The sequence below is a fragment of the Cetorhinus maximus genome, chromosome 11 (genome assembly GCF_964194155.1).
Source record: "Cetorhinus maximus chromosome 11, sCetMax3.hap1.1, whole genome shotgun sequence".
NCBI lineage: Eukaryota > Metazoa > Chordata > Chondrichthyes > Lamniformes > Cetorhinidae > Cetorhinus > Cetorhinus maximus.
Window position 1 is genome coordinate 52,675,416 of NC_135889.1, and position 26,992 is coordinate 52,702,407.

The following is a 26,992-nucleotide window of genomic DNA, read 5'->3' on the forward strand; positions in this document are numbered from 1 at the left end:
ATAAAATAAAGTATGACACTGAGCCACATAAGGAGTTATTAGGTCAGATGACCAAAAGCTTGGACAAAGAGGTGGGTTTTATGGAGTGTCTTCAAGGAAGAAAGCAAGGAAAAGAGGCAGAGAGGCGTAGGGAGGACATTCCAGAGCTTAGGGACTGGGAAGCCACCAATGGTGGAGCAATTAAAATCAGGGAAGCTCAAGAAGCTAGAATTAGATGAGTGCAGATATCTGAGGTTTGTGGGACTGGGGGAGATGACTGAGATAGGGAGGGGAGAGACCATGGAGAGATTTAAAAACAAGAATGAGATTTTTAAAACCAAGACATTGCTTCACTGGGAACCAACGTAAGTCAACTAGCACAGAGCTGGTAGGTGAATGGGACTTGGTGCAAGTTAAGCTTCAGGCAGCTGTGTTTTGGATAACCTCATGTTGACAGAAGGTTGAAGGTGGAGATCAACCAAAGATGAATTTGAATATTTGGGCAGGATTTCTTGAGTCGGCGAGAGGGGGCGGGGCCCGCTCGCCGACGCATAAAATGACGCGCGGTGACGTTGGGGGGAACTCCCGACATCATTGCGCCTGATTTAAATTTTCAGGAAGGTGGGAGCGCAGCCAAATCAGCTGTGCGCCCGCCAACCTGTCAATGGCCAATTGAGGCTATTGACAGGGTCAATTAAGTAATTTAAGGACCTGCCCATCCAACCTTTAGGTTGGTGGGCAAGCCAGGAGCCCCGGCGGGAACTAGAAAAAACATGAAACCTCATCCACGGACTGGATGAGGTTTCATGTAGGCTTTAAAAAATTTTAATAAAGATTTTGTAAAAATTATGGACATGTCCCAACTCATTGTCACAAGGGGACATGTAAGGGAAATTTTATTTTTCTATTTCTGTCTTTTTTACATGTACAGCCGATCTCCCTGAGACGGCACTTAGCCTCAGGGAGATGAGTGTGCTCTTTCGTGCGCATGCGCGAAAGAGCGCACTCTCGATTTTGGGATTTCCCCCCCCAGCCCGCACAGGGAGCGCATAGCGCTTCCATGCGGATGTCACGCTGGGCGGGCCTTAATTGGCCCGCCCACGTAAAATGGCGGCGTGCCTCCGATTGGGGGCGCCGATTGGAAGCGCGCCCATACGCACCCGCCCATCAACTTCCCCCCTGCGACGGGGGGGAAAATTCAGCCCTTTGAGTCTAGAGGTAAAAAAAAGGGTTTTATAGCAGCAAATGAGCTGAAACAGGGGCAAAGTCAGGCGAGGATACAGAGGTGGAAATAGGCAGTCTTTGTGATAGTGCAGATATGTGGTTGAAAGTCGAACTTGTGGTCAAACATGACACCAAGAATATGAACAGATTGGCTTAGTCTCAGACTGTTGTCAAGGAATGGAGACAATAACTAGGGAATGGAGTTTGGAGTGGGGACTGAAAACAATATGATGCCAATCTTCCCAATATTTAATTGGAAGAAATTTCTGCTCATCCAGTGTTGAATGTCAAGAAAGGTGTCTGATAATTCAGCAACAGTGGAGGAGTCGAGAGAGGTGATGGTGAAGTACAGCTAGGTGTCATCAACGTATATGTGAAAACGAATAAACGTGTATTTGGATGATGTTGCTTAGGGGCAGCATGTAGATGAGACATAGGATGGAGCCAATAAGGGTAGATTCTTGGGGGACATCAGAGATAATGGTGCAGGAAGATGGAAAGAGAAGCCTTTTCAAGTGCTACACTGGCTACGATTAGATAGACAAGAATGTAACCAGGTGAGAGCAGTCTCACCCAGCTGGATCCACATTGGAGAGGTGTTGAAGGAGGATGGTATGGTGAACTGTTATATTATCACAACTCATGATGTAGCAGCTTTGTTTGAGACCAAGACAATTCTGTATGGAAAACAAGATTAGAGAAAACTATCAGAAAATAATCAGGAATTGAATGCGATAACAGTTGTTTAATGCATTTACAAACTCAGTTTTGTTTATTCTTTCACAGGATGCAGGTGTGACTGACTAGGCCAGCTTTAATTGCCAATCCCCAATTGGCCTTGAGAAGGTGATGGTGAGGCACCTTCTTAAAACACTGCTGTTCATGTGGCGTAGGTACACACTCCGCACTGTTTGTGAGGGAATTCCAGGATTTTGACCCAGCAACAGTGAAGGAATGGCGAAATAGTTCCAAGTCAGGATGGTGAGTAACTTGGAAGGGAACTCTAGTTGGTGGTGTTCCCATTTATCTGCTGCATTAGTCCTTCTAGATGATAGTGGTTGAGGGTTTGGAAGGTGCTGTCGAAGGAGTCTTGGTGAATTCCTGCAGTGCATCTTGTAGATGGTACACACTGCTGCTACTGTGCATCGGTGGTGGAGGGAGTGAATGTTTGTAGATGTGGTGCCAATCAAGCGGGCTGCTTTGTCCTGGACGGCGTCAAACATTTTGTGTGTTGTGGGAGTTGCACTCATCCAGGCAATGGGGAGTATTCCAAGACATTCCTGACTTGTGCCTTGTAGATAGTGGACAAGCTTTGAGGAGTCAGGAGGTGAGTTACTCATCACACGATACCTAGCTCCGACCTGCTCTTGTAGCCACGGTATTTATAGGGCTAGTCCAGTTCAGTTTCTGGTCAATGGTAACCCCAGGATGTTGATGGTGGTGGATTCAGTGATGGTAATGCCAATGAACATCAAGGGCCAATGGTTGGATTCTCTCTTGTTGGAGATGGTCATTGCCTGACACATGTGTGGCCTGAATGTTACCTGCCGCTTGTTAGCACAAGGCTGGATATTGTCCGGGTCTTGCTGCATTTGAACACGGACTGCTTCAGTTTCTGAGTCGTCGCAAATGGTGCTGAACCTTGTGCAATCAGCAAACATCCCCGCTTCTGACTTTATTACGGAAGGAAGGTCATTGATGAAACAGCTAAAGGTTGGGCCGAGAACACTACCCTGAGGAACTCCTGCAGTGATGTCCTGGAGTTGAGGTGATTGACCTCCAACAACCACATCTTCCTTTGTTCTAGGTATGACTCCAACCAGCAGTGAGTTTTCTCCCTGATTCCAACTGACTCCAGTTTTGCTAGGGCTCCTTGATACCATACTCGGTCAAATGCGGCCTTGATGTCAAGGGGAGTCACGCTCACCTCACCTTAGGAGTTCAGCTCTTTTGTCCATCTTTGAACCAAGGCTGTAAAGAGGTCAGGAGCTGAGTGGCCTTGGCGGAACCCAAACTGGGCGTCAGTGAGCGGGTTATTGTTAAGTGCCGCTTGATAGCACTTTTGATGACCCCTTCCATTACTTTACTGTAGACTGATGGGGCGGTAATTGGCCGGGTTGGATTTGTCCTGCTTTTTGTACACAGGACAGACCTGGGCAATTTTCCACATAGCAGGTAGATGCCAGTGTTGTAGTTGTACTGGAATAGCTTGGCTAGGGGCATGGCAAATTCTGGAGCTCAAGTCCTCAGTACTATTGCCGGAATATTGTCAGGGCCCATAATCTTTGCAGTATCCAGTGCCTTCAGCCCTTTCTTGATAACACGTGGAGTGAATCAAATTGGCTGAAGACTGGCATTGGTGATGCTGGGGGCCTCCGGAGGAGGCCAAGATGGATTATCCTCTCAGCATTTCTGGCTGAAGATTGTAGCAAATGCTTCAGCCTTATCTTTTGCATTGATGTGCTGCTCCTCCATCATTAAGGATGGAGATATTTGTGGAGCCTCCTCCTCCAGTGAGTTCTTTAATTGTCTACCACCACTCATGACTGGATGTGGCAAGACTGCAGAATTTAGATCTGATCCGTTGGCCATGGGATCACTTAGCTCTGTCTATCACTTGCTACTTATGCTGTTTGGCACACAAGTAGTCCTGTGTTATAGCTTCACCAGGTTGACACTTCATTTTTAGATATGCCTGATGCTGCTCCTGACACGCCCTCCTTCACTCTTCATTGAACCAGGGTTGATCCCCTGGCTTGATGGTAATGGTAGCGTGGGGGATATGCCGGGCCATGAGGTTACAGATTGTGTTCAAGTGACAATTCTGTTGCTGCTAATGGCCCACAGCACCTCATGGATGCCCAGTCGAGTTGCTAGATCAGTTTGAAATCCACCCCATTTAGCATGGTGGTACACAACATGATGGAGGGTATCCTCAACGTGAAGACGGGATTTTGTCTCCACAAGGAATGTGCGGTGGCCACTCCTACCGATACTGTCATGGACAGATGCACCTGCGGCAGGCAGGTTGGTGAGGATAAGGTCAAGTATGTTTTTCCCTCTTGCTGGTTCCATCACCTGCCGCAGACCCAGTCTAGCTGCTATGCCCTTTAGGACTCAGCCAGCTTGGAGTATTGGTGCTACCGAAACACTCTTGTTGATGGCTAGTGAAGTCCCCCAACCACAATACTTTGTGTCCTTGTCACCCTTAATGCTTCTTCCAATCGGTATTCAAAATGGAGGAGTACTGATTCATCAGCTGAGGTGGGGGTTGGGGGTGCATTGCTAGGTGGTAATCAGCAGGAGATTTCCTTGTCCATGTTGAACCTTGATGTTGCTTTATATTAGTAGCTGAAATGGAATTTTCCTCTAATATGGGAATCAAATTAAAGCTTTAAACACAAGACACTTCATCTTCGAACAAGCCCTTCAATTATATAAGAAAACTGTGTATTAACCAGAAGGTGGGTAACTTAATATCACATCCACTTAAACAGACTATCTTTTAGATTCCATTCCGGTAGCTTGATCTGTAGCTGTTCTTCTTGGCAAGTATCCCTAAACTTGTCAAAACATGTGAATATTTTACACACAAAAGCATCATGTATAACGAACCATTTGTAGACAGACAATAAGGTTTCCACCCCAATAATCACTTCCACAGTAATTTTGTTCCTAAAATGCATGGATCATTCTAAAAGAAAATTAGCCAACCGTTGGCCAAGTAGGAAAATAATTTTGCAGTTGGAACAATCCTGTTCTAGCATTGAGCAGCGTAAGAAAGATCAAACTACTTCACCAGCTCACAAATCCTTTCTCTGCATTCAAATCCAGAGAGACAGTCAGAAGTAAGATAGCAAAACAATTCATTCTGGGAGGGACAACCGGTTTTTACTAGTCCTCCAGGCACTTGGCAACCAAGTTAAAACAGCTCTTTGAGATGGTGATGAACCACATTGGAGGATTGACATGTGACATTACAGAACAGTTGGTTCCCCATTGCAGAGTTTCGCCTATGCTCAGGGTGGAATCCAGCTCAGATTTATGGGATGAAAATCTGCTCCATACAGATATGCATAGGCCCCAGCTGGCATAAACCTAGAGTACAAAATTTACCCTAATCTAGCACTAGATGAGCATAAACTAGCAACCTCACTCAGAGACTTCAAGGATAAATTGGAAATGACATTTGAGAACTGAAGGATGATTATTTAGGATTGGGATTAAGGCAAATTGTCACAAACAGAACAAAACAGATTTTAATCTGTACCAAGCTTGGTCTCCATAAGATCTGGCGTGCTCAACTGTTTACTGAAGGTGCTAAAAGCGAGATGGTAGCTCACTTGTGTACACGTGGATCTTCATTTTAACAGTTAAAACATTTGTAAGTTTAACCATCCCATGTCATATCTCCTAACTGTGGTTTTACAATGACACAGGCAAAGGTTTGAAAATGGATTGAGCGTTTTGCAGTATGGCACAATGGAAAGCTATGGAAAGAGAATTGGTATTGTTCTAAACATCAAACCTATTTCTAAATTAAGTAGTGGAGAATACTCAAATGGTATTTTCAGAAAATTTCTAGTTCGAGAAACTTTCTTTCTGCTAAAAATGAACATTTGCCATTTTACAAATTCCAATGTGTATGCAAAGGCAGGCTAAACAGGTGATAAGAAAACCTAATGAGCAGCAGTATTTCTGAGCTACAATTCACATCAGTAACAACTCTATTGTATGAGCAGAAAGTATGAATGACACTTCTTTTTAAATGGTAACTCTCAGAATTAACAGGCTAACAGAATACAACAGAGACCTGGTGAAAATATTACTGTACATCATCCATCACAAACCATCACCCACCTTCTGCACCCAGCGACAGGTCATCCTCAAAACTACATCCATTTTTTGTAACGGTACCTGTTGAGACAGTCACAAGCCTAAGTAAGGGTGAATTTTTTTTTACATTTACCTCACATTTCTCAAAATGCTTTTATGTCAAAATTGTTTTACACAAATTACATTTTTAAGCTTGGACTTTGCAAAATAAAATTATAAAAAACAAAACAAAAAAAACAGGACTATTACACGTCTAAAACAGGAAACCTTTTCTACCAATCCAAAACAACAACCATTGGTAACAAACAAAACTTACTTTTCAACGCTATCTGGCTTTGTTCATCCAAAGATGCTCCCAATGGTGTCCTGCAAGTGTACAATAAAAATCCGATGAACAAGTTTATCTTTTTTCTAGGGAGACAGTGACGTGGTGGTAATATCACTAGATGAGTAATCCAGAGGCCAAGGCTAATGCTCAGGTGTCATAGGTTCAAATCCCATCACAGCAACTGATGGAATTTAAATTCAATTAATAAAATGTGGATTTGAAAACTAGTCTCAGTAATGGTGACCATGGTGTTAAAAAAAAGCAGCCCATCTGGTTCACTAACATCCTTTAGGGAAGGAAATCTACCGTCTTTACCTAGTCTGGCATACATGCGACCTCCAGGCTTGCACACAATGTGGTTGACTCTTAACCGCCCTCTGAAAGGGCCTAGCGAGCCACTCGGTTCAAGGGCGATTAGAGACGGACAACAATATCTTTTTTTAAAAATTCATTTACGGGATGTGGGCGACACTGGCTAGGCCAGTATTTATTGCCCATTCACTTTATTTAAAACCAAGCATTACAACAATGACTACACTCCAAGTACTTCACTGTAAGGCACTTTCAGCCATCCTGAGGTCATGAATGCTATATAAATGCAAGTTTCTCTTTCCTTTCAAAAAAAGGGAGCAATAAAATGCTGTTGAATACTGGAATGCTTCTGTGTTGCACGTGTGCTACACCTGATAAGATGACAACACAGTAGCCTCCTCCTACACCAGTGCAGCACTTTTAATGGAAGAATCAAAAAATTTTGACAGTAACTTAGGGGGGAGCTACAACATATTATTGCTGCTTTGTATTGCAGCCACGCTATTGCAAAGAAAGCCATGTGAAAAAGTTTCCCTGCACTCAAGGCAGCGACACTTGAAATTTCCATTTCCTATCAACTATATAGCGGACACTACATAGTCCTCATTGTTCTTCAACTCAGGATGAATGGTAACTAGCCATATTTCATGCAAAATTTAATAGCTATTTCTATGCTAATCTGGTTGGTTTATCTTGTGCGTGGTCATTTACAGCTAGAGAGTATGAGAGAAACAGAGTGGCCACTTACAGCGAGAGAGAGTGAGAGAGAAACAGCGGGGCCATTTACAGGGAAGTGTGAGAGAGAAACAGTGTGGTCATTTACAGTGAGAACGTGTGAGAAACAGCACGGACATTTACAGGGAGAAAGTTTGAGAGAAACGACATGGTCACTTACAGCGAGAAAGTGAGAGAGAAACAGCGTGGTCACTTACAGTGAGAAAGTGTGAGAGAAACAGTGTGGTTACTTACAGCGAGAAAGTGAGAGAGAAACAGCATGGCCATTTACAGGGAGGTGTGTGACAGAAACAGCATGGTCATTTACAGGGAGGTGTGTGAGAGAAACAGTTTGGTCATTTACAGGGAGGTGTGAGAGAGAAACAGTGTGGTCAGTTACAGTGAGAACGTGTGAGAGAAACAGTGTGGTTATTTACAGCGAGAAAGTGATAGAGAAATAGCGTGGTCATTTACAGCGAGAAAGTGTGAGAGAAACAGTGTGGTCATTTACAGCGAGAAAGTGTATGAGGAAAAAGCATGATCATTTACAGTGAGAAAGTGTGAGACAAACAGCGTGGTCATTTACAGCGAGGAAGTGTGTGAGAAAAAGCGTGATCATTTACAGTGAGAAAGTGTGAGAGAAACAGCGGAGTCATTTACAGCGAGGAAGTGAGAGAGAAACAGCGGGGTAATTTACAGCGAGAAAGTGTGAGAGAAACAGCATGGTCACTTAGTGAGAAAGTGAAAAATGGCATGGTCATTTACAGTGAGAAAGAGAGAAATGGCGTGGTCACTTATAGCGAGAAAGTGAGAGAGAAACAGCGTGGCCATTTACAGGGAGGTGTGTGAGAGAAACAGTGTGGTCACTTACAGTGAGAACATGTGAGAGAAACAGTGTGGTTATTTACAGCAAGAAAGTGTGAGAGAAACAGCGTAGTCATTTACAGTGAGAAAGTGAGAGAGAAATAGTGTGGTCATTTACAGGGAAAGACTGTGAGAGAAACAACATGGTCCTTTACAGCGAAGAGAGAGTGAGCGAGAAACAGCGTGGTCATTTACAGCGAGAAAGTGTGAGAGAAACAGTGTGGTTATTTACAGCGAGAAAGTATGAGAGAAACAGTGTGGTCATTTACAGTGAAAGAGTGTGAGAGAAATAGCGTGGTCATTTACAGCGAGAAAGTGAGAGAGAAACAGCATGGCCATTTACAGGGAGATGTGTGACAGAAACAGCGTGGTCATTTACAGGGAGGTCTGTGACAGAAACAGCTTGGTCATTTACAGGGAGGTGTGTGAGAGAAACAGTGTAGTCGCTTACAGTGGGAACATGAGAGAGAAACAGTGAGGTTATTTACAGTGAGAAAGTGTGAGAGAAACAGCGTGGTCATTTACAGCGAGAAAGGGAGAGAAATAGTGTGGTCATTTACAGTGAAAGAGTGTGAGAGAAACAGCGTGGTCATTTACAGCGATTAGAGAGTGAGAGAAACAGCATGGTCATTTACAGGGAGAAAGTGACAGAAAAACAGCGTGGTCATTTACAGGGAGGTGTGAGAGAGAAACAGCGTGGTCATTTACAGGGAGGTGTGAGAGAGAAACAGCATGGTCATTTACAGGGAGGTGTGTGAGAGAAACAGCGTGGTAATTTACAGCGAAAAAGTGAGAGAAAAATAGTGCGGTCATTTACAGTGAAAGAGTGAGAAATAGTGTGGTCATTTACAGCGAGAAAGTGTGAGAGAAACAGTGTGGTCATTTACAGTGAGAAAGTGAGAGAGAAACAGCGGGGTCATTTACAGCAAGAAAGTGTGAGAGAAACAGTGTGGTCATTTACATCGAGAAAGTTTGAGAGAAACAGCGTGGTCATTTACAGTGAGAAAGTGATAGAGAAATAGCGTGGTCATTTACAGTGAGAAAGTGTGTGAAAAAAAGCGTGATCATTTACAGTGAGAAAGTGAGAGATAAACGGCGGGGTCATTTACAGCGAGAAAGTGTGAGAGAAACAGCATGGTCACTTACAGTGAGAAAGTGAAAAATGGTGTGGTCATTTACAGTGAGAAAGAGAGAAATGGCGTGGTCATTTATAGCGAGAAAGTGAGAGAGAAACAGCATGGCCATTTACAGGGAGGTGTGTGAGAGAAACAGTGTGGTCACTTACAGTGAGAACGTGTGAGAGAAATAGTGTGGTTATTTACAGCAAGAAAGTGAGAGAGAAATAGTGTGGTCATTTACAGCGAGAAAGTGAGAGAGAAATAGTGTGGTCATTTACAGCGAAAGCGTGTGAGAGAAACAACATGGTCCTTTACAGTAAAGAGAGAGTGAGCGAGAAACTGCGTGGTCATTTACAGCAAGAAAGTGTGAGAGAAACAGCGTGGTCATTTACAGCAAGAAAGTGAGAGAGAAATAGCGTGGTCATTTACAGCGAGAAAGTGTGAGAGAAACAGCGTGGTCATTTACAGCGAGAAAGTGAGAGAAACAGCGTGGCCATTTACAGCAAGAAAGTGAGAGAGAAATAGCGTGGTCATTTACAGCGAGAAAGTGTGAGAGAAATAGGGTGGCCATTTACAGCAAGAAAGTGAGAGAGAAATAGCGTGGTCATTTACAGCAAGAAAGTGTGAAACAGCGTGGTCATTTATAGCAAGAAAGTGTGAGAGAAACAGCGTGGCCATTTACAGCGAGAAAGTGAGAGAGAAACAGCGTGGTCACTCACAGTGAGAAAGTGTGAGAGATACAGCGTGGTCATTTACAGCGAGAAAGTGAGAGAGAAACAGCGTGGTCATTTACAGCAAGAAAGTGTGAGAGAAACAGCGTGGCCATTTACAGCGAGAAAGTGTGAGAGAAACAGCGTGGTCATTTACAGCAAGAAAGTGTGAGAGAAACAGCGTGGCCATTTACAGTGAGAAAGTGAGAGAGAAATAGCATGGTCATTTACAGCGAGAAAGTGAGAGAGAAACAGTGTTCTCATTTACAGTGAAAAAGAGATAGAAATAGTGTGGTTATTTACAGTGAAAGAGTGTGAGAGAAATAGGGTGGTCATTTACAGTGAAAGAGTGAGAGAAACAGTGTGGTCATTTACAGCGAGAAAGTGTGAGAGAGAAATAGAGTGCTCATTTATAGCAAAAGAAAGAGAGAAATAGCGTGGTCATTTACAGCGAGAAAGTGAAAGAGAAACAGTGTTGTCATTTACAGGGAGTGAGTGCGAAAGGAGCAGGGCCTTTAACTGTGAGAAAGTGGGAGAAGAGTGTGAGACCATTAAAGAGCGCAAAAGGGAAAAGAGCATGAAAGGGAAAAGAGCGCAGAGAGCAGCTGATTATTGAGTAGGATTGGTGAATATTTCTAGTCTTTAAAGTAAAAGTAAGGTCTTTAGTTTGTGTTTAGATCTCTAGTCTTTTTTTTTCTCTTTTTCTTAAAGGCAGCTTGTTAAGTATAAGGCCGATACTGGTGTGTATAAAAATAATTATAATAAAGTGTTAAGAGTGGGCATACTAGAGTAATTAATTAATAAATTGAATAAAATACAACAGCAATGGCAGGATGGGTGATGTGTTGCTGCTGCAATATGTGGGAGCTGCTGGACACTGAGATGATCCAGAGCAAACACATCTGTACCAAGTGTTTGCAGCTGGAGGAAATTCGGATCAGAGTTAAGGAGCTGAAGTCCAATCTGCAGACATTGCACCACAGCAGGGAGGGGGAAAGCTACCTGGACACTTTGTTCCAGGAGGCAGTCACACCTCTCAGATTAGGAAATTCAAATTTGGTCTGCATTCAGGGACAGGAGGATGTGACTGCAGGTGAAACAGGTATGAGGGTGCAGGGGGTAGAGTTTGAGGAGCCTCGGCCCCTGTAACTATCCAACAGTCACAAGATTCTTGCAAGATGTGTGGATGAGAGCAGGGACTGCAGAGAGTATGAGCGAATTAACCACTGCACCGTAGTACAGGGAGCCATTCAAGTGGAGGGAGTAAAAGGGAGCGTAGTAGTGGTAGGGGACACTATAATTGGGGGGATGGATACTGTTCTCTGCAGATGTGAGTGTGACTCACAAAGGCTGTGTTGGTGCCAGGGTTAAGGACATCTCCTCAGGGCTAGAGTGGAACTTTGAGTGGGAGGGGAAGGATCCAGTTGTCACCGTCTATGTTGATACCAACGACATTGATAGGACTAGAAATGAGGTTCTGCTGAAAGAATTTGAACAGTTAGGAGCTAAATTAAAAAGCAGAACCTCCAAGGTAATAATCTCGGGATTGTTACCTGAGCCACGGGCAAACTGGCATTGGGTAAATAAAGTCAAGAAGTTAAACGCGTGGTTCAGAAATTGGTGTGGGAGGAATGGGTTTCAGTTCATGGGGCACTGGCACTAGTACTGGGGTAGAAGGGAGCTGTTCCGGTGGGACAGGCTTCACTTGAACTGTGCTAGGACCAGTGTCCTAGCGAACCGAATAATTCGGGCTGTAAAGATGGCTTGAAACTAAAAAGAGAGGGGGAGGGTTCTGGGAAGGAGACACACAGGCTTACAAAGCAAAAGGATATGGCAGCATTGCAGGGAAGCTATTTAGGTAATGATACCCAGAGTGTGCCAGGAAGGGACAGAGTGTACAAACATAAAAAATGGCAGCAAATAGGATCAACAGCAGAAAAAATGGCAAAAGGTAAAATTAATTTACTTAAATGCACATAGTATTCAGAGCAAAATAAATCAATTAATGGTACAAACAGAGGTTGATGGGTATGATCTTATAGACACAACGGAGATGTGGTTACAAGGAGATCAAAGCTGGGAACTAAATATTCAGGGGTATGTGACTATTTGAAAGGACAGGCAGGAAGGAAATGGTGGTGGGGTAGCTTTCTTAGTACAAGATAGAATAAATACAATAGCAAGAAAGGAGCTTGGATCGGAAGGTGTAGAATCCATATGGCTGGAGGTAAGAAATAAAAAGGGGAAGAAGACGCTGGTGGGAGTAGTCTATAGGCCCCCTGGCAGTGGCTATGCTGTAGGACAGAAAGTAAATCAGGAGATAATCTCGGCATATAAAAAAGGCAGTACATTAATCATGGGTGACTTTAAACTTCATGTAGATTGTGGCAGAGGTAGACATGAGCAAGAATTCATAGAGTGTATTCAGGACAGTTTCTTGGAACAATATGTTGTGAATCCAACCAGGGATCAGGCTATTTTGAATCTGGTAATGTACAATGAGGCAGGTTTAATAAATGATCTCAGAGTAAAAGATCCCCTAGGAAACAGTGACCACAATATGGTAGAATTTAGCATTCAGTTTGAGAGTGAGAAACTTGGGTCAGAAACAACTGTGCTAAACTTAAATAAGGGTAATTACAATGGAATGAGGGCAGAGTTGGCTGGAGTGGACTGGGAAAGGAGTTTAGTAGAAAAGATGGTTGAGTAACAATGGCAGACGTTTAAGAAAATAGTTCATGACTCTTAACAAAGATATATCCCAGTGAGGAAGGAGGAGTCAAGGAAGGGGATAAACCAACCACGGTTAATCAAGGAAGTTAAGGACAGTATCAAATTGAAAGAAAAAACATACAATGTGGCAAAGATTAGACCAGATGGGTTCCATCCTAGGGTATTAAAGGAAGTAGCTACAGAGATAGTGGATGTACTAGTAGTAATCTGGATTCTGGATAAGTCCCAGAGAATTGGAGAACAGCCAATGTAACACCCTTATTCAAAAAGGGAGGGAGCCAAAAAGCAGGTAACTATAGGCCAAATAGCTTAACATCTGTCATTGGGAAAATGCTGGAGTCTATTACAAAGGATGTAATAGCAGAACATTTAGAAATACATAATCTAATCAAGCAGAGTCAGCATGGCTTCCTGAAGGGGAAATCATACCTAACAAATTTATTAGAATTATTTGAGGAGGTAACAAGCAGGATTGATAAAGGTGAACCAGTTGATGTAATGTATTTGGATTTCCAAAAGGCATTCGATAAGGTACCACACATAAGACCACTTAATAAGATAAGAGCCCATGGTGTTGGGGGTAGTATATTAGCACGGATAGAGGATTGGCTAACTAATAGAAGACTGAGAGTTGGGATAAGGGATGCATTTTCAGAATTGCAACCTGTAACTAGGGGAGTGCCACAGGGATCAGTGCTGGGGGCTCAATTATTTACAATATATTTTACTGACTTAGATGAGTGAAGTGAATGTACTATCGCCAAGTTTGCAGATGACACAAAAATAGGTGTGAAGGCAAGTGGTGAGGATGACACAAGGAGTCTACAGAGGAATACAGACAGGTTAAGTGAGTGGGCAAAAACTTGGCAGATGGAATATAACATGGAAAAATGTGAGGTTCTGCACTTTGGCAGGAAGAATAGAGAAGCTGAATATTATTTACATGGAGAAAGACTGCAGAAAGCTGCAGCACATAGGGATTTGGGAGTCCTTGTGCATGAATCCCAAAAAGCTAACAAACACGTTCAGCAAGCAATAGGGAAGGCAGATGGAATGTTGGCCTTTATTTCAAAGGGAATGGAGTATAAAAATAGCGAAGTCTTGCTTAAACCATACAAGGTACTGGTTAGGCCACACCTAGAATACTGTGAATAGTTTTGGTCCCCTTATCTAAGAAAAGATATACTGGCATTGAAGGCAGTCCAGAGAAGGTTCACTCGGTTGATCCCGGGGATGGAGGGATTTTCTTATGAGGAGAGGTTGAGTAGTTGGGCCTGTATTCATTGGAATCTAGAAGATTGAGAGGCGGCCTTATTGAAACATATAAGGTTCTTAGGGGGCTTGACAGGGTAGATGCTGAGAGGTTATTTCTCCTTGTGGGAGAGTCTAGGATCAGAGGGCATAATCTCAGAGTAAGGGGATGCCCGCTTAAGACAGAGATGAGGAGGAATTTCTTCTCTGAGGGTAGTAAATCTGTGGAATTCTTTATCGCAGAAGACTGTAGAGGCTGGGTATATTCAAGGCTGAGATAGATGGATTTTTAATTAGTAAGGGAATCAGAGATTATGGGTAAAAGGCAGGAAAGTGGAATTAAGGATGATCAGATCAGCCATGATCTCATTGAATGGCGGAGCAGACTCGATGGGCCAAATGGCCTACTTCTGCTCCTACGTCTTATGGTCTTCTGGTGTTGCACAATTGACAAAAACTTGTTGAATTATTATCTGGTTTTAACAGTAACAATCTTTCCGCTGTAATATTTCAAAAACATCTACACATTGGTCCGGATCTTCTGCAAAGCAGCAATCACTGTCGGATTGCCGCTCCACTCCTGGTTTTCTGTGCCCCAACTCTGCTCCGCATTTCTAGCCGGTTCTTCCATGGCCGGGTTCTTCTGAGGCTGGTTTCTTCTGAAATGCAGAACACATAGTCCCACGAGGAGCTACATCAAAACGTGCTGGAGTGTCAGCTGCCAGGATTAGGTTAAATGTCCAATGTGAATGTTAAAGAATGAGTGAGTGAATGAATGGGTGAATGAGCAGAGTGGTAGTGTGAGTGAGGTAAGCGGGTAGGGTGGGTGATGTGGGCTGGTGCATCGGTGTGGTTGCCAGGTTGGGTCGGGACTGAAGTCTGGTGGTGGAGACTTCTCAGGTAAGATTGGGGGCATGACGGGGGTCTTAGTCGGGTCAGGAGGGGTAGTCAGGTCAGGTTGGGGGTATTCAGGGGTGGGGTCAGGGGAAGTAATCGGGGCTGAGTGGGGGTGTTAGAAGGGGTCAGTGAGAGTGATTGGGAGGTTCAGTTCTTTAGTTATCCAAGAGTTAGACTAGGAGTTTTCTGTCTAACATTTTGTAGTAATTATGCTTTTATTTAGTGTGTAATGTACCTTTAAGAATAATACTTGTTAAAGAGCGATCACATGATCTGTAGTAACCAACAGGAGAGTAGCGAGGGCGACCTCAGCAGTCAGTGTAGAGATAGAGTTGAAGGTGAAAGCACACGTGTAGTTACTGCTGAGTATGTTGTAAATAAATTTAATGTTTCCACCCAAGAGTTGTCTGCAGATCAACTCTATTAATAATCGCAACTCGGCCACCCCTACAACACCATTCCTCAGTAACTATCCAGGTAGGTATGTCAGAACTGTCCAAAATCTCTGACTCTAACACAGCGACTTCTTCAGAGGGTCCCGGACAGCAGGGGAATTTGCTCATCAGAAGTTCAAACTTCCCGGGCAAATCCCATGGAGGTCTGCACGCCAGGACTTCTGAGGGGACCTGACGCACATTTTGGGCTGTACGTCCAGTTTCCGATCATCCGGACCAAAAGATCTGGGCCACTATAGGAAAGTTTAGAATATTTTTTACTATATAGCGTTATTCTACCTAGTCAACTGTTGTGCTGTAAATGCACACATTATGGAATGTATATCTAATTTCTTCATAAGAAAGCTTTTTGGTTCAATGCCCCATAACTTAGCATTTTCATCCAAAAGTAATTGTGAACATTGGTTACACAAATGTCAGTATGAAAATGCTTCCTATCGAAAATGTTAAGAAAGTCTATGAAGTGCAAAAATTAGTTTATATTATCTTGTTAATCTAATTGCAACATTGTTCTTTGAAGAAGGCCAATATACTACAATGTGTATATCTTTCTGTTGCCCACTGTAAAAGGATTTTATTAGAATGTATACGGTCTCCAGTAAAATAAAAAAAACTTGCATTTATGTAGCACCTTTGGTAACACAGCCAATGGATATTCACTGCTGTAGGAAATATGGCAGTTAATTTGCGCAATGTCACACAGGCAACAAACTAAATGACTGCTTATTTACTTTTAAGCGTTAAAAGAGGGACGAATGTTGGCCAGTGAACCAGGAGAAATTTCTTGCTCCACTTTCAATTGTACCATGAGTACTTTACACCCATCTCAGAGTGCAGATAGGGCCTCACTTTAACTTCTCATTTGAAAGATGGCTCTCAGACAGTGCAACACTTCCTCAATACTGCCCCGAAATGCCTGCCTATATTGCATGCCCAAGTGCCTGGAGAGAGATTTGAATCAATAATCTTCTGACTCAGAGGCAAGAGTGATACCACTGAGACAAAGCTGATTGCTCATCGGCAAAATCTTTTTGGAAAACAGCAGCTGATAGCCAAAGGTTCCTCATGTTTCCCAGTGACTCAAAGCAGACATAACACAGATTACCACTAACCTTTCATCTTCAATAAACATGCCGACCTGATCTGTGATTACACTACTTAAAATATGAACATCTTTGAATACATAATAGTTCTGGAATAAGTAAACTACTGCTTTTAAGAACTTTGTGTGAAAGCTTGTGATTCACAAGACCAGAGATTTATCATGTTTTCACTCTGAGCACAAGCAAATTTGCAGAGCGTAACTGCATTTTTCTACCAATTAAACACCATTTCTGGAGCAAAAGGTTTTTAATTAGCCTGAAAAATGTTATTGTATATTTAAATCCATCACTTTTGCTATATACCTTATATTTCATACAAAAAACATTCCAAATGGGTGTTTTTGATCCTTCAGTTTCATCGGCAAACTAATATTTTACTTCAGAGTGTCTCCCTCGCAGATTTCTTGCTACGTCTTTTCACAGCAATTCTCACACTTATAAATTTCTTCTAGGGCATCATGAACAATGTCACAGAAAATCCACTAGTATAATATAAAGAACAACTATATACTCAAATTGTTAATCAGTGTGTAATAAAGTTATTTTGTTTAATGAGAGCTTTTAAACCTTCTTAGTTCTTGTGGCCATCGACTACATTCATTGTGCACCTCCTGTGAAAATCCCCTAGTGGAAGACTACGGAGGGAAGCCTTATCAAGAACCAAATATAAACACTATTGTAAAGTACGAAAGTAAACAATTTACACTCAAGATGGAGCAAATGACTTGACCTCAAATGTAATGGATGGCTGGGGAATTACTATTACTTAATTATTTTTTCAGAAAGTCAGTGCCATTTTAAAAAGTATTTTCCATGTACAAATACTAATGGGTTTATTTCCTGCTAAAATGAAAACTGTAATATTAAACTTGCTACAACCCTTTTACCTCCCAAATACATTTTCACACGTTCTTCCTTGAATTATGTAACCTGCAACTTCCAAAGGAAATAAATATTACTGGATTAGTAAGTGGGCACTGACTTATAGGGCGGGATTTTGACAAGTCGGTGGGAGTCTTGCCCAATAGTGGGAGAACTGATGGGGATCTCCGTCAGTTTGGTGGAGAAGGCTCGACAGAATCAAATGCCGCAGTGAGGGCTTCCCCACGATTGAGATCCCCAGAAGTCGTGCCTGCCTGGAGCTGCAGAGGTTGGCAGCTCCACATGCCACCGACGCCAGCTGGAGCAGAGAATGTTGGAAACACTGCGCCCACCTGAGGCCCAGGATCACAGAGGGGCCCAGGCCACAGGTGAGGAGGAGGAGGAGGAATGGAAGTGGCAGGAGAACAGCAAGGGGTGTCAGAGAAGGAGGAGGGCCTTCACTGCCCCCTGATGCAAGGTCAGATTCAAAGCCACAGGATCCCAGGACAATATGCCACGGCCAGGATACACTGAATTCCCAAACTATAAAATCGCTTCCCTAGGATTCCTCAGCTCCAGAGCAAAGCTCAGCCAAGCAGATTTTGTGACTTGTTTCCTATGTGGCCACTCTAGGACACTCCCCATCAATGCCATCGCTAACCTTGTAGGTCTTCTAATGTCACTAATAAAATCATTTTTAAAAAATAGTAAATTCTCACAAATACTTTCATTATAAAACATGTTTTAACATGGTTATGAAACTCCTTAGACCTACTTTTACCCTTAAGCAAAACTATGAATCAAGACATGCTTTGAATGCTCAAAGAAAACTAAACACAAACGAAGCTCTGTTATGAAGAGACCAATTATATAAGTGAACCACTTGATTCTATTGTTTCTTGGAACTCTTCTAAAATCCTCGGAGTAGAATTGCATATTATACTGCATTTCAAAAAACTGCCTTGACCTTAAATCCCATTTGCTTATTGCTGAATAGTCTTTGTGCTGTGGTCTAAAGATGGAATACAATTATAGAAAGGCATTTCTGCTGGGGAAAAAAACCCCGCCAAATTAAATAAAATCAGTGTTAATTGTTTGGTGTAATTCATGTATAAATTTAGATTATTTGACACAGTAATGAGAAAATTACCGTAGAATAAAGTTGCCACAGTTGCTGCACTTTTCCATATTTGGTGAATTTTAAATAGATTATATTAAAGATGTATTTTTAGAAACATCGCCAAATGCTTCTCCAACGGAAGCAACTTACCCACAATCTTGAAGCCAAATTTCAATCTTCTTATTTGATATGCCATTTTCTGTCAAAAGATTATATCAGATTATATGTTAGCAAAGTGTTATCATTTTACACTTAATTCACAAAGTAGCAGCCAGAACTAAGACGGTTAAAAATTAAAACCACTGTAAAGTGGAAATCATACTGAACATGTGGGCCTTTAAAAGGTCCTGAACTGATCTGTATTGACTTTGTAGCCACAGCAGTTAAGAATATACTGCTTTTCAAAATACACAGGAAGTTCCAGTAAACATGAGGGTGTTTCCACATTGAGTTGAGTCCAATAGTTTAACCAAAGCACCATAGGCAGCTAAATTATTTCCTCTATTATTATTATTTTTTTTATTTGTTCACAGGATGTGGGCATCACTGGCTATATTGCCCAATCTTAATTGTCCTCGAGAAGGTGGTGGTGAGCCACCTTCTTGAACCGCTGCAGTCCAGTGTAGGTGCACCCACAGTACTGTTAGGGAGGGAGTTCCAGGATTTTGACCCAGCGACAGTGAAAGAACAACGATATAGCTCCAAGTCAGGATGGTGTATGATTTGGAGGGAAAGTTACAGGTGGTGATGTTCCCATGCATCTGCTGCCATTGTCTTTCTAGGTGGTAGAAGATGCTGGTTTGGAAGCTGCTGTCGAAGAAACCTTAGTAAGTTGCTGCAGGTGCATCTTATAGATGGTACACACTGCTGCCACTGCACGTTGGTGGTGGAGGGAGTGAATGTTAACCCGCCACACTTGCAAAAACTTATTTAACCAGTTATTGTATTTACTTATGATTAGCAGACTCTTTTAATTCTGAGGTATTTGGTTTACAACATTAGAATCAAGCAGCCAAACTAAAACACTCTTAGAATTTGGAGAGTTTCTTGCCGCAACCCTGTCACTTCAGAACTTCCAATGGATCAAGAAAAGATTCCAAAAACTTAGGCTAAAAGGTGTGCCAACATTAGAAGTCAGAGTAAAGTGCCCAATGCAATAACCAGAGCAGTTACAGGGGAGAACATTATACCATCTCTCTATGTTATGTTTATATGCATTGCAATCATTGAAAGGATTTCAATTTCGCTATCATCTCATTGAGGGGTGGTAAGAGGACTGAGTGGACAAGAATCAAATTAAGGCATGCTAATGAGATGGCATCAACTCCTTTTGACATTGGAGATGAAACAAATAAAAAAATTTGTAAGTTAATAAGAGTTAAGGTAGCTGTGATAACAATAGTAAGTATTTGTATGGTGACTTCATCGTAATAAAATCTCCCCAAGTGCTACACTGGAGCATCATAAAACAAAAATTAGGCACCAACTCACATAAGGGGATATTAGGACAGATGTCCAATAGCTTGGTCAATGTGGGAGGTTTTAAGGAGCAGCTCATAGGAGGAAAGAGTGGTAAAAAGGCAAAGTGGTTTAGTGGGGGAAAGGCAGAGCTTAGAGACGAGGCAACTGAACTCACAGCCACCAATGGTGGAGCGGTTAAAATTAAGGATGCTCAAGAGGCCAGAATTGGAGGAGCATGGGAAGCTAGGAGGGCTGTAGGACTGGAGAAGGTTCCAGAGGTAGAGAGGGGAGAGGCCAGAGTGGGAAATGAAAACCAGGATGAGAATTTTAAAATTGGAGTGTTGCTTATGTATGCCATTATAGGTCAGTGAGCACAAAGGGTGATGGGTGAACTGAACTTGGTGCAAATTAGGATATAGGCAACAAAGCTTTGGATGATCTCAAGTTTACAGATGGTAGAATGTGAGAGACCAGTGAGCAGTGCATTGGAATAGTCAAGTCTAGAAGGAACAAACATGCGGATAAGGGTTTCTACAGCAGGTAAGCCAAGAGAAGGGTAGAGTTAGGCAATGTTATGGAGGCGGAAATAGGTAGTCTTAGCGATGGCACCGATATATTGTTATGGTGCCAGCTGAGATTACCCCTGGACAAGCCTGGTCCCAGGGTGAAACCCAACTTGATAGATTGTAACTTTTATTTTTTGTTCAGATACGTAAACAGGAGCTACTAAACAGAGTCATCAGAGTTGCTAATGAACTTTTAACAAAAGAATAAAACATTTATTCGACAAGAAAAGATGAACTATATTACTATACTCCTTCACCCACAACTATCCCTTTACAGATGTATACAGATTTGTAGGGATAACACAAGTTACAAAAGCTATCTTATACTTTAATGTTCAGAGTAAATGCACAGTCCATGTAAACCTATAGCAACCTGTGGTCAGACACACCACACTCTGAAACCAAGTGACAGATGCCACCTCACACAGGTGTTATGGATCTCTCCTCAACTCCCCCCAGATGCTTGTCAAACCATGAGCCAACCGGTCTCACTGCACTCCATCTTTCACACAAGGGTTTCCAATCTCCACTTTCCAAGAACTCGCCTTGGAATCTCCTCCCAAACCGATACTGTCTCAGGCACCTTCCACAAGGGTTCACTTCCAAGGCTTTGAACACTCCTTCCAATGATCCTCTTCCCTGGGTCACCACATGCATTCAATTTGTCTTCCACGTACTCTCTCTCACTGACTCAGCTGTCAACAGTACACCACTGCTTCACATGCCCATAACAAAGAGTTACAGAGCTTCAGCTGTCTCTTTGGACCTCCTTGCCTCTTTCAAGCTGTTCTCCATTTAAATCTGCTTTTTGTGGTTTGTGTCTCTTTAAATCTGAAGCTTGGAGCCTTTCTCTCTGCCCCTCACTAACAGGACCTTTTTTATGCGGGTTCATTAACAGGACCTTTTCCAGGTTCCTGTTCTTCCTTTGACTAGAAGGTCTGTTTGCGACATTCCCCTGTTCCACTCCCCTGGATTTTGGGGTCTTTTCTTTAGCTTGTGACTTGCTATCTCTCCCTTTTGCTCCAATCTCTCTCTAGCAGCTACTTTCAACAAATTTTAGCTTGGGACTGGCTATCTGTCCCTTCTAGTTGGCTTCTGTTTAGCAGCTGTCTTCAAACTGAACTCAGAGTTGCTGTTTCTTTAGTTGATCTGTGTGCCTGTGGGACTGCCTGCCTCGCTGGACCCCTGTGGCTAGGCAGCAGCCCAATTTCTCAACTCTTGTTTGTTTAACTTAGCTGAATCAGCCGTAAACCTCTCATTAGAAATGCAGGCACCTTTAAAAGTGAAACTAAAACTCAATTTGACCTTTTCTTAACACACAGATACAGAAATACAAATCAAACTCAAACATTAAAGCTAGACTCATTCCTAACATCCACAAATACAAATATAACTTAATTAAACTGTCTCTATTTCCCAACAATGTGGCCAAGAAGCTCATTTCAGTGTCATGTATTATACCAAGGTTGCAAGCAGTTCCACCTCAGACAGTTACAATAGTATAGGAGGACACCCTTTGGCCCATCGAGTCCATGCTGACTCTCTACAAAGCAATCTAATCACTCCCATTCTCTCAACTATCCCCATAGCCCTGCAAATTTATTTCCTCCAATTGTTCATCCAATTTCCTTTTGAAATCATTCATCTCTGGTCCATCAGCCTTATAGGCGAGTTCCCAGTCATTACCAATCAGTGCATAAAATGTTCTTCCTCATATCCCTCCTCATCTCTTTTCCCAAACCTTAAATCTGTGTCACCGTAGACCTTGCATCATCAACTAATTGGAACAGCTTTTGTCTATCTACCTTATCTAAACCCGTCATAATGATGTACACCTCTATCATATCTCCGCTCAATCTCTTGTTTTCCAAAGAGAACAACCTCAGCAACCTAATCTTGTAAGTAAAAATCCTTCATGACTAGAACCATTCTGCCGTATCTCCTCTGCATCCTCCCAAGGATCCTCACATCCTTCTAAAGTAAGGGAACCAGAGCTGGATGCAACACTCCCACTGTGGTCTAACCAGAGCTTTATAAGGGTTCAGCTTTGGTATACAATACCTCTATTAACAAAGCCCAAGATGCCATGTGTTGTTGACTGCTCTCTCAATACGTCCTGCCACCTTCAAAGGTCTGTGGACATAGTTGCCAGGGAGAAGGATGGAGTCATTGACCAGGGAACAGAGTTTGCAATAGGCCTTCCCACTATTTAATTGGAGGAAATTTCTGCGCATCCAGTTGTCACAATGATGTGACTTGTGCATGTGTGATATTAATCTTTAATTTAATCAGCTGATCAAATACATATATTGAATTGCTTTCAAAAGACTTCTTTTTTAAAAAAGCAAGCAAAGACACTTACTTCAGATGGCTACCAGACATCTGATATTAAAAATTGGCCTGTTTCTGGAAGGTTCCAACATGAATTACAATTAAGACACGCCAAGACAACCTCCTATGGAGTTTCACACCTGCTAATGTCAAGAATTACTTCACAGGTTTACTGAAACTGGACTGGACCATTTACATTTTTATCAAGCTACCTATCATGCAGAGACAGAAAGTCTACCAGGACAATGGCTATATAGGTTCTTCCTATCTTATTAAGATGGAGAATGGATCATTCAGGAGTTAATGGCTGGGACATTAAAGAAACTAATCACCCAGGCCATAATACAAACCAACGTTTGTCCAGACACGAAAAAATTACCTTCTGAAATTACCATGTGGAGAGAGCCATTTGACCAGAATAACCATTTTGAAATGACTTTTAGTATAACACCCAAGTTGCTTAAGAGAGGAATCTGGAAGAAATCTCCCAAGGGAGGGGTAACACCAGCTCTCTCTCCCCTCTCTATCTCTCTGTTCCAGTTTGAAGTCCATTACAGAGGGGAAGAATTTTCAAACAAAAGGAATAGCAAGTGCAAAAACCAGCAACTTTTGGAAAAGACAGATTATGTTTTAAAAAAAAGAGTATCTCCAGAAATTGCAGTTTACATGTGCTTCAACTCCACTGGAATTTCAAGTCCATTGTGGAAACATTCTGCCTCAGCCAGGGATACCAATGAAAGACTTATAAACAGTGAACTCTCTATTTTTTTGCCTTTTATTGTTGAATTTTGATTTGGCCAAAAGTATAAAAGTATAATTTGGTATTTTGCGTGTGCGCGCATGTGTCTGTGTATGCAGCATGAGTGTGTGTGTTGCAAGTTCAGGGTGTGGGATTACCTTTTTAAAATCTTTACATGTTGTTTACCTGGACGAGTGCTTTTGTTTAAACTCAAGAAAGCCTGTCAGACTGTTTTTTTTTGCAATCAAATGCATGTAAATGGTTAAGCACAGACATTGAATTATACTTTCATCCTTATAAGTTACAGAAAACCCTGTTAAGATCAATTGAGGAGCAGGAAAGAAGGGGCAAGTCCTGACACACATCCTCCCTGTTGTAATACAGTACTGAAAATTGGACAAATAGACTGACAATCCAGAGACATGAGGGGTCAAGTTAGGTGGTGGGGAGTTACAGCTGAATGACACCAACATACATGTGGAAACAAGCAATGTGATTTTGGATGATGTAGATGAGAAATGAAGTGGAGCCAGGGATAGATCATTAGGGGACAACAGAAATAAGGATGGGCGGGCGACAAGAGAAGCTATCGCAAGTGATTTTCTGGCAACAATTAGATAGACAAGGATGGAACCAGATGAGTGTATTCCCACCCAGCTAGATGATAGTTCAGGGGCTTTGGAAGGGGGTGGTATGGTTAACCATGTCAAAGGCTGCAGACAGGTCGAGAAGAATGAGGCAGGATAGTTTACTTTTGTCACAATTACATAGGGTGTCTTGTGACTTTGATAAAAGCCGTTTCAATACTGTGATCAAGAGCAAAATAGTGCTAACAACAGGTACTATGCAAAAATGGACATCCTAAGCACTGTTACTGCATTTCATTACTGTTATCATAGATATTCCATCCTTCCACAGGACCCTTCATCTTAATAAGATGTATTCTCAGTCGACTTGGCGTGCAGCTTGCTGATACTCTCAGTTCTTCTTAGCATTTCCATTTTGAAAATTAACCAAAAGCTTGAAGCCTGATGATAACTTAGGAAAACCCAGTAGAGGAGAACAAAAACATATCAGTGGAAGACCTCAGTTGCAGGAGTGAAGCTAGTTCCTCAGTGAAACTAATGGGGCAAGAGAGGATGTGAATAAAAAAAGAGCAGGGATAATGTATTTCCACAAACTTACATAATCCAAATTTGAAATAATGATTGATTCTATTTACAACTGTACATCTCAATTGAAAATGGCTTCCATTCTGAAAATGGCACTTGGTTCCAAGTCGACCAAAAAAAAAATCAGAGACTGCTTTAGAACTAAAAAGGGCATTTTGGAAGTGATTTTAACCTCAAGAGTGGAGTGGGGCAGGGAGAGAGGTGGCTTGGGTCGACTGTCAATAGGCAGTAAAATCAGGCTGGGTGTAAAGTTTGCATCGGACCAGAATGTGTCGGTTTCTCACCTGGCTGGTTAAGTTAAGATTATCCTTTCAAAATGTTCCAGATATTGTGGTGAAACAATTACGAATGTTAACAGGATTGAAGAATATCAGTAAACTTCAAATCTACACAAGCACTGAGAGTCTTTCTAAGCATTAGTCAGATCATACATACAATACCCTGCTTAGGACACAAGATGGGATATAGAAGTGCTACATCGAAGTTTCAGCCTAACTGATGTAGTCAAGTGCCTGTGAACCCACGACCTTTTGATTCAGAGACAGTAATGATACCACTAAATCATTGGGCAGAATCTTACCTATATCGGGCGGGCACGCTACCCATTATCAGCTGCGCACCGCCATTTAACGTGGGCGGGCCAATTAAGGCCCGCTTAGCATAACACGCAGCCAGCACCACTCAGCACTACCTGCGCGGGGTGGGTGGGAGGGTGGGAGTCGGGATCTGCGCTGTTAAAGAGCGCAGCAATCTCCCTGAGGCAGCTCCGTGCCTCGGAGATTCAGTTGATAAAAAAAATCTTGTTATAAATAAAGTAAAAATTTATTTAAACATGTCCCCACATGTGACAGTGTTACATGAGCTGGGACATGTTTGAGAGTGTTGCAAAATTTATTAAATTATTTTATAAAACCTTCAGGAAATCTCATCCCACCCGTGGATGAGGTTTCCTGAAAAACGCGAAGGCCGCTTGGGCTCTTCACCTGCCCGCCAACCTTAAGGTTGGACAGACAGCATTGTTAATAGGCGCGCGCCCGCTGAACGAAAGGACGCGTGATGACGTCGGGACGCATGCCCGATGTCATCTCGTATCATTTTTCGCGTCAGCGTATCGGGCCCGCCCCCGCTCGCCAACGGCAATATTCTGGCCATTAAGTTAAAAAAAGTTGTTCTATTTTACCAAAATCATTTAAATGTACAGTAATTGTTTGCTATTTTACTGTCACATGTGCAGATCTGCCAAAGAGATGTAAAGGGCTCTCTTTCAGAAGTGTAAGACCTAGTATTTGGCTTGAGCATGCAATTCTTTGCCTGGAAGATACAGTTGGCATAATAACTCCTTCTACCCAATGAAAAATAAATCAAATCAAACTCGGACTTGCAGACCTAAGATTTTGCATATAGCATGTGACTAATTAATATGTCAAACTCTAAACAGAAAGAAAATATATTACTGCCCATTTTAAAACCCCTAATACACATTAAAAATCCCTTATCAAACATATATTAAGGAATCCTTACCAACAGAATGAGTGTTAAATTCTCTCAAAGCCAGCTTTATAATATGTTCTAGTGTAATTCATTAAGTCTTCAGGTCATTCAGCATCTGGCACAGCACTTTGCACAAAGTTTGTGGCACTTTGTTGAGTTTTATTTTACAAGTGATTTTGTTAAAATGTCATTAAAACATAATGGCATGTGTGAAATCTTCAGACTATGTTTTTCACAAATAAGTGAACACTCATTCAACTGTACAATAATAAGCTAAGTACTTTGGGTCTAAACTACACTATGTGATACTCATACTGACGAGGCTGATGTTAGTGACAGGATCACAGCAGGGGAAACAATTTGACGCTTTGAAGAATACAACATGATATTAGTTGACGTGAAATATTGGCACCAAAACACAAAGTATCTTGATGACAACAGTGCTCTCTGCAGTTATACAAGGCTGAGAACTGAATTATTTAGACTTTTCCAAATTGGTGCTTTACCTTTCTGATGCTTTATATGATTCAACTCTGCTTCTCATCCACTGTACTTCTGCTGTACTGTCAAACTGCTTATTTAATACAGCCCTGGATGAGCCACAATTGCCACCAGCTTAACATTGGAAAACTCTAAGCCATCAAACTCTTCCCCTGCCACAAGCTCTGTATCCTTGGCACTCACTCCATCCTTCTTTCTCACCACTTTGGAAGGCTGAGCCAAACAG

The 26,992-nt window shown here is 42.1% G+C and overlaps 1 protein-coding gene across 2 annotated transcripts in view; it reads right to left on the minus strand.

Annotated features, from left to right (window-relative positions):
• itprid2 (ITPR interacting domain containing 2) overlaps positions 1 to 26,992 on the minus strand; it is a 186,261-nt gene that overhangs the window by 69,344 nt on the left and 89,925 nt on the right. For both annotated transcript variants that reach the window (XM_078551935.1, XM_078551936.1), the window contains exons 3-5: positions 18,656 to 18,704; positions 6,356 to 6,405; positions 6,064 to 6,120 (exon numbers count right to left, since the gene is read on the minus strand). In XM_078551935.1, coding sequence (XP_078408061.1) covers positions 6,064 to 6,120; positions 6,356 to 6,405; positions 18,656 to 18,704 — 156 coding nt within the window. The remainder of the gene's footprint in view (positions 1 to 6,063; positions 6,121 to 6,355; positions 6,406 to 18,655; positions 18,705 to 26,992) is intronic.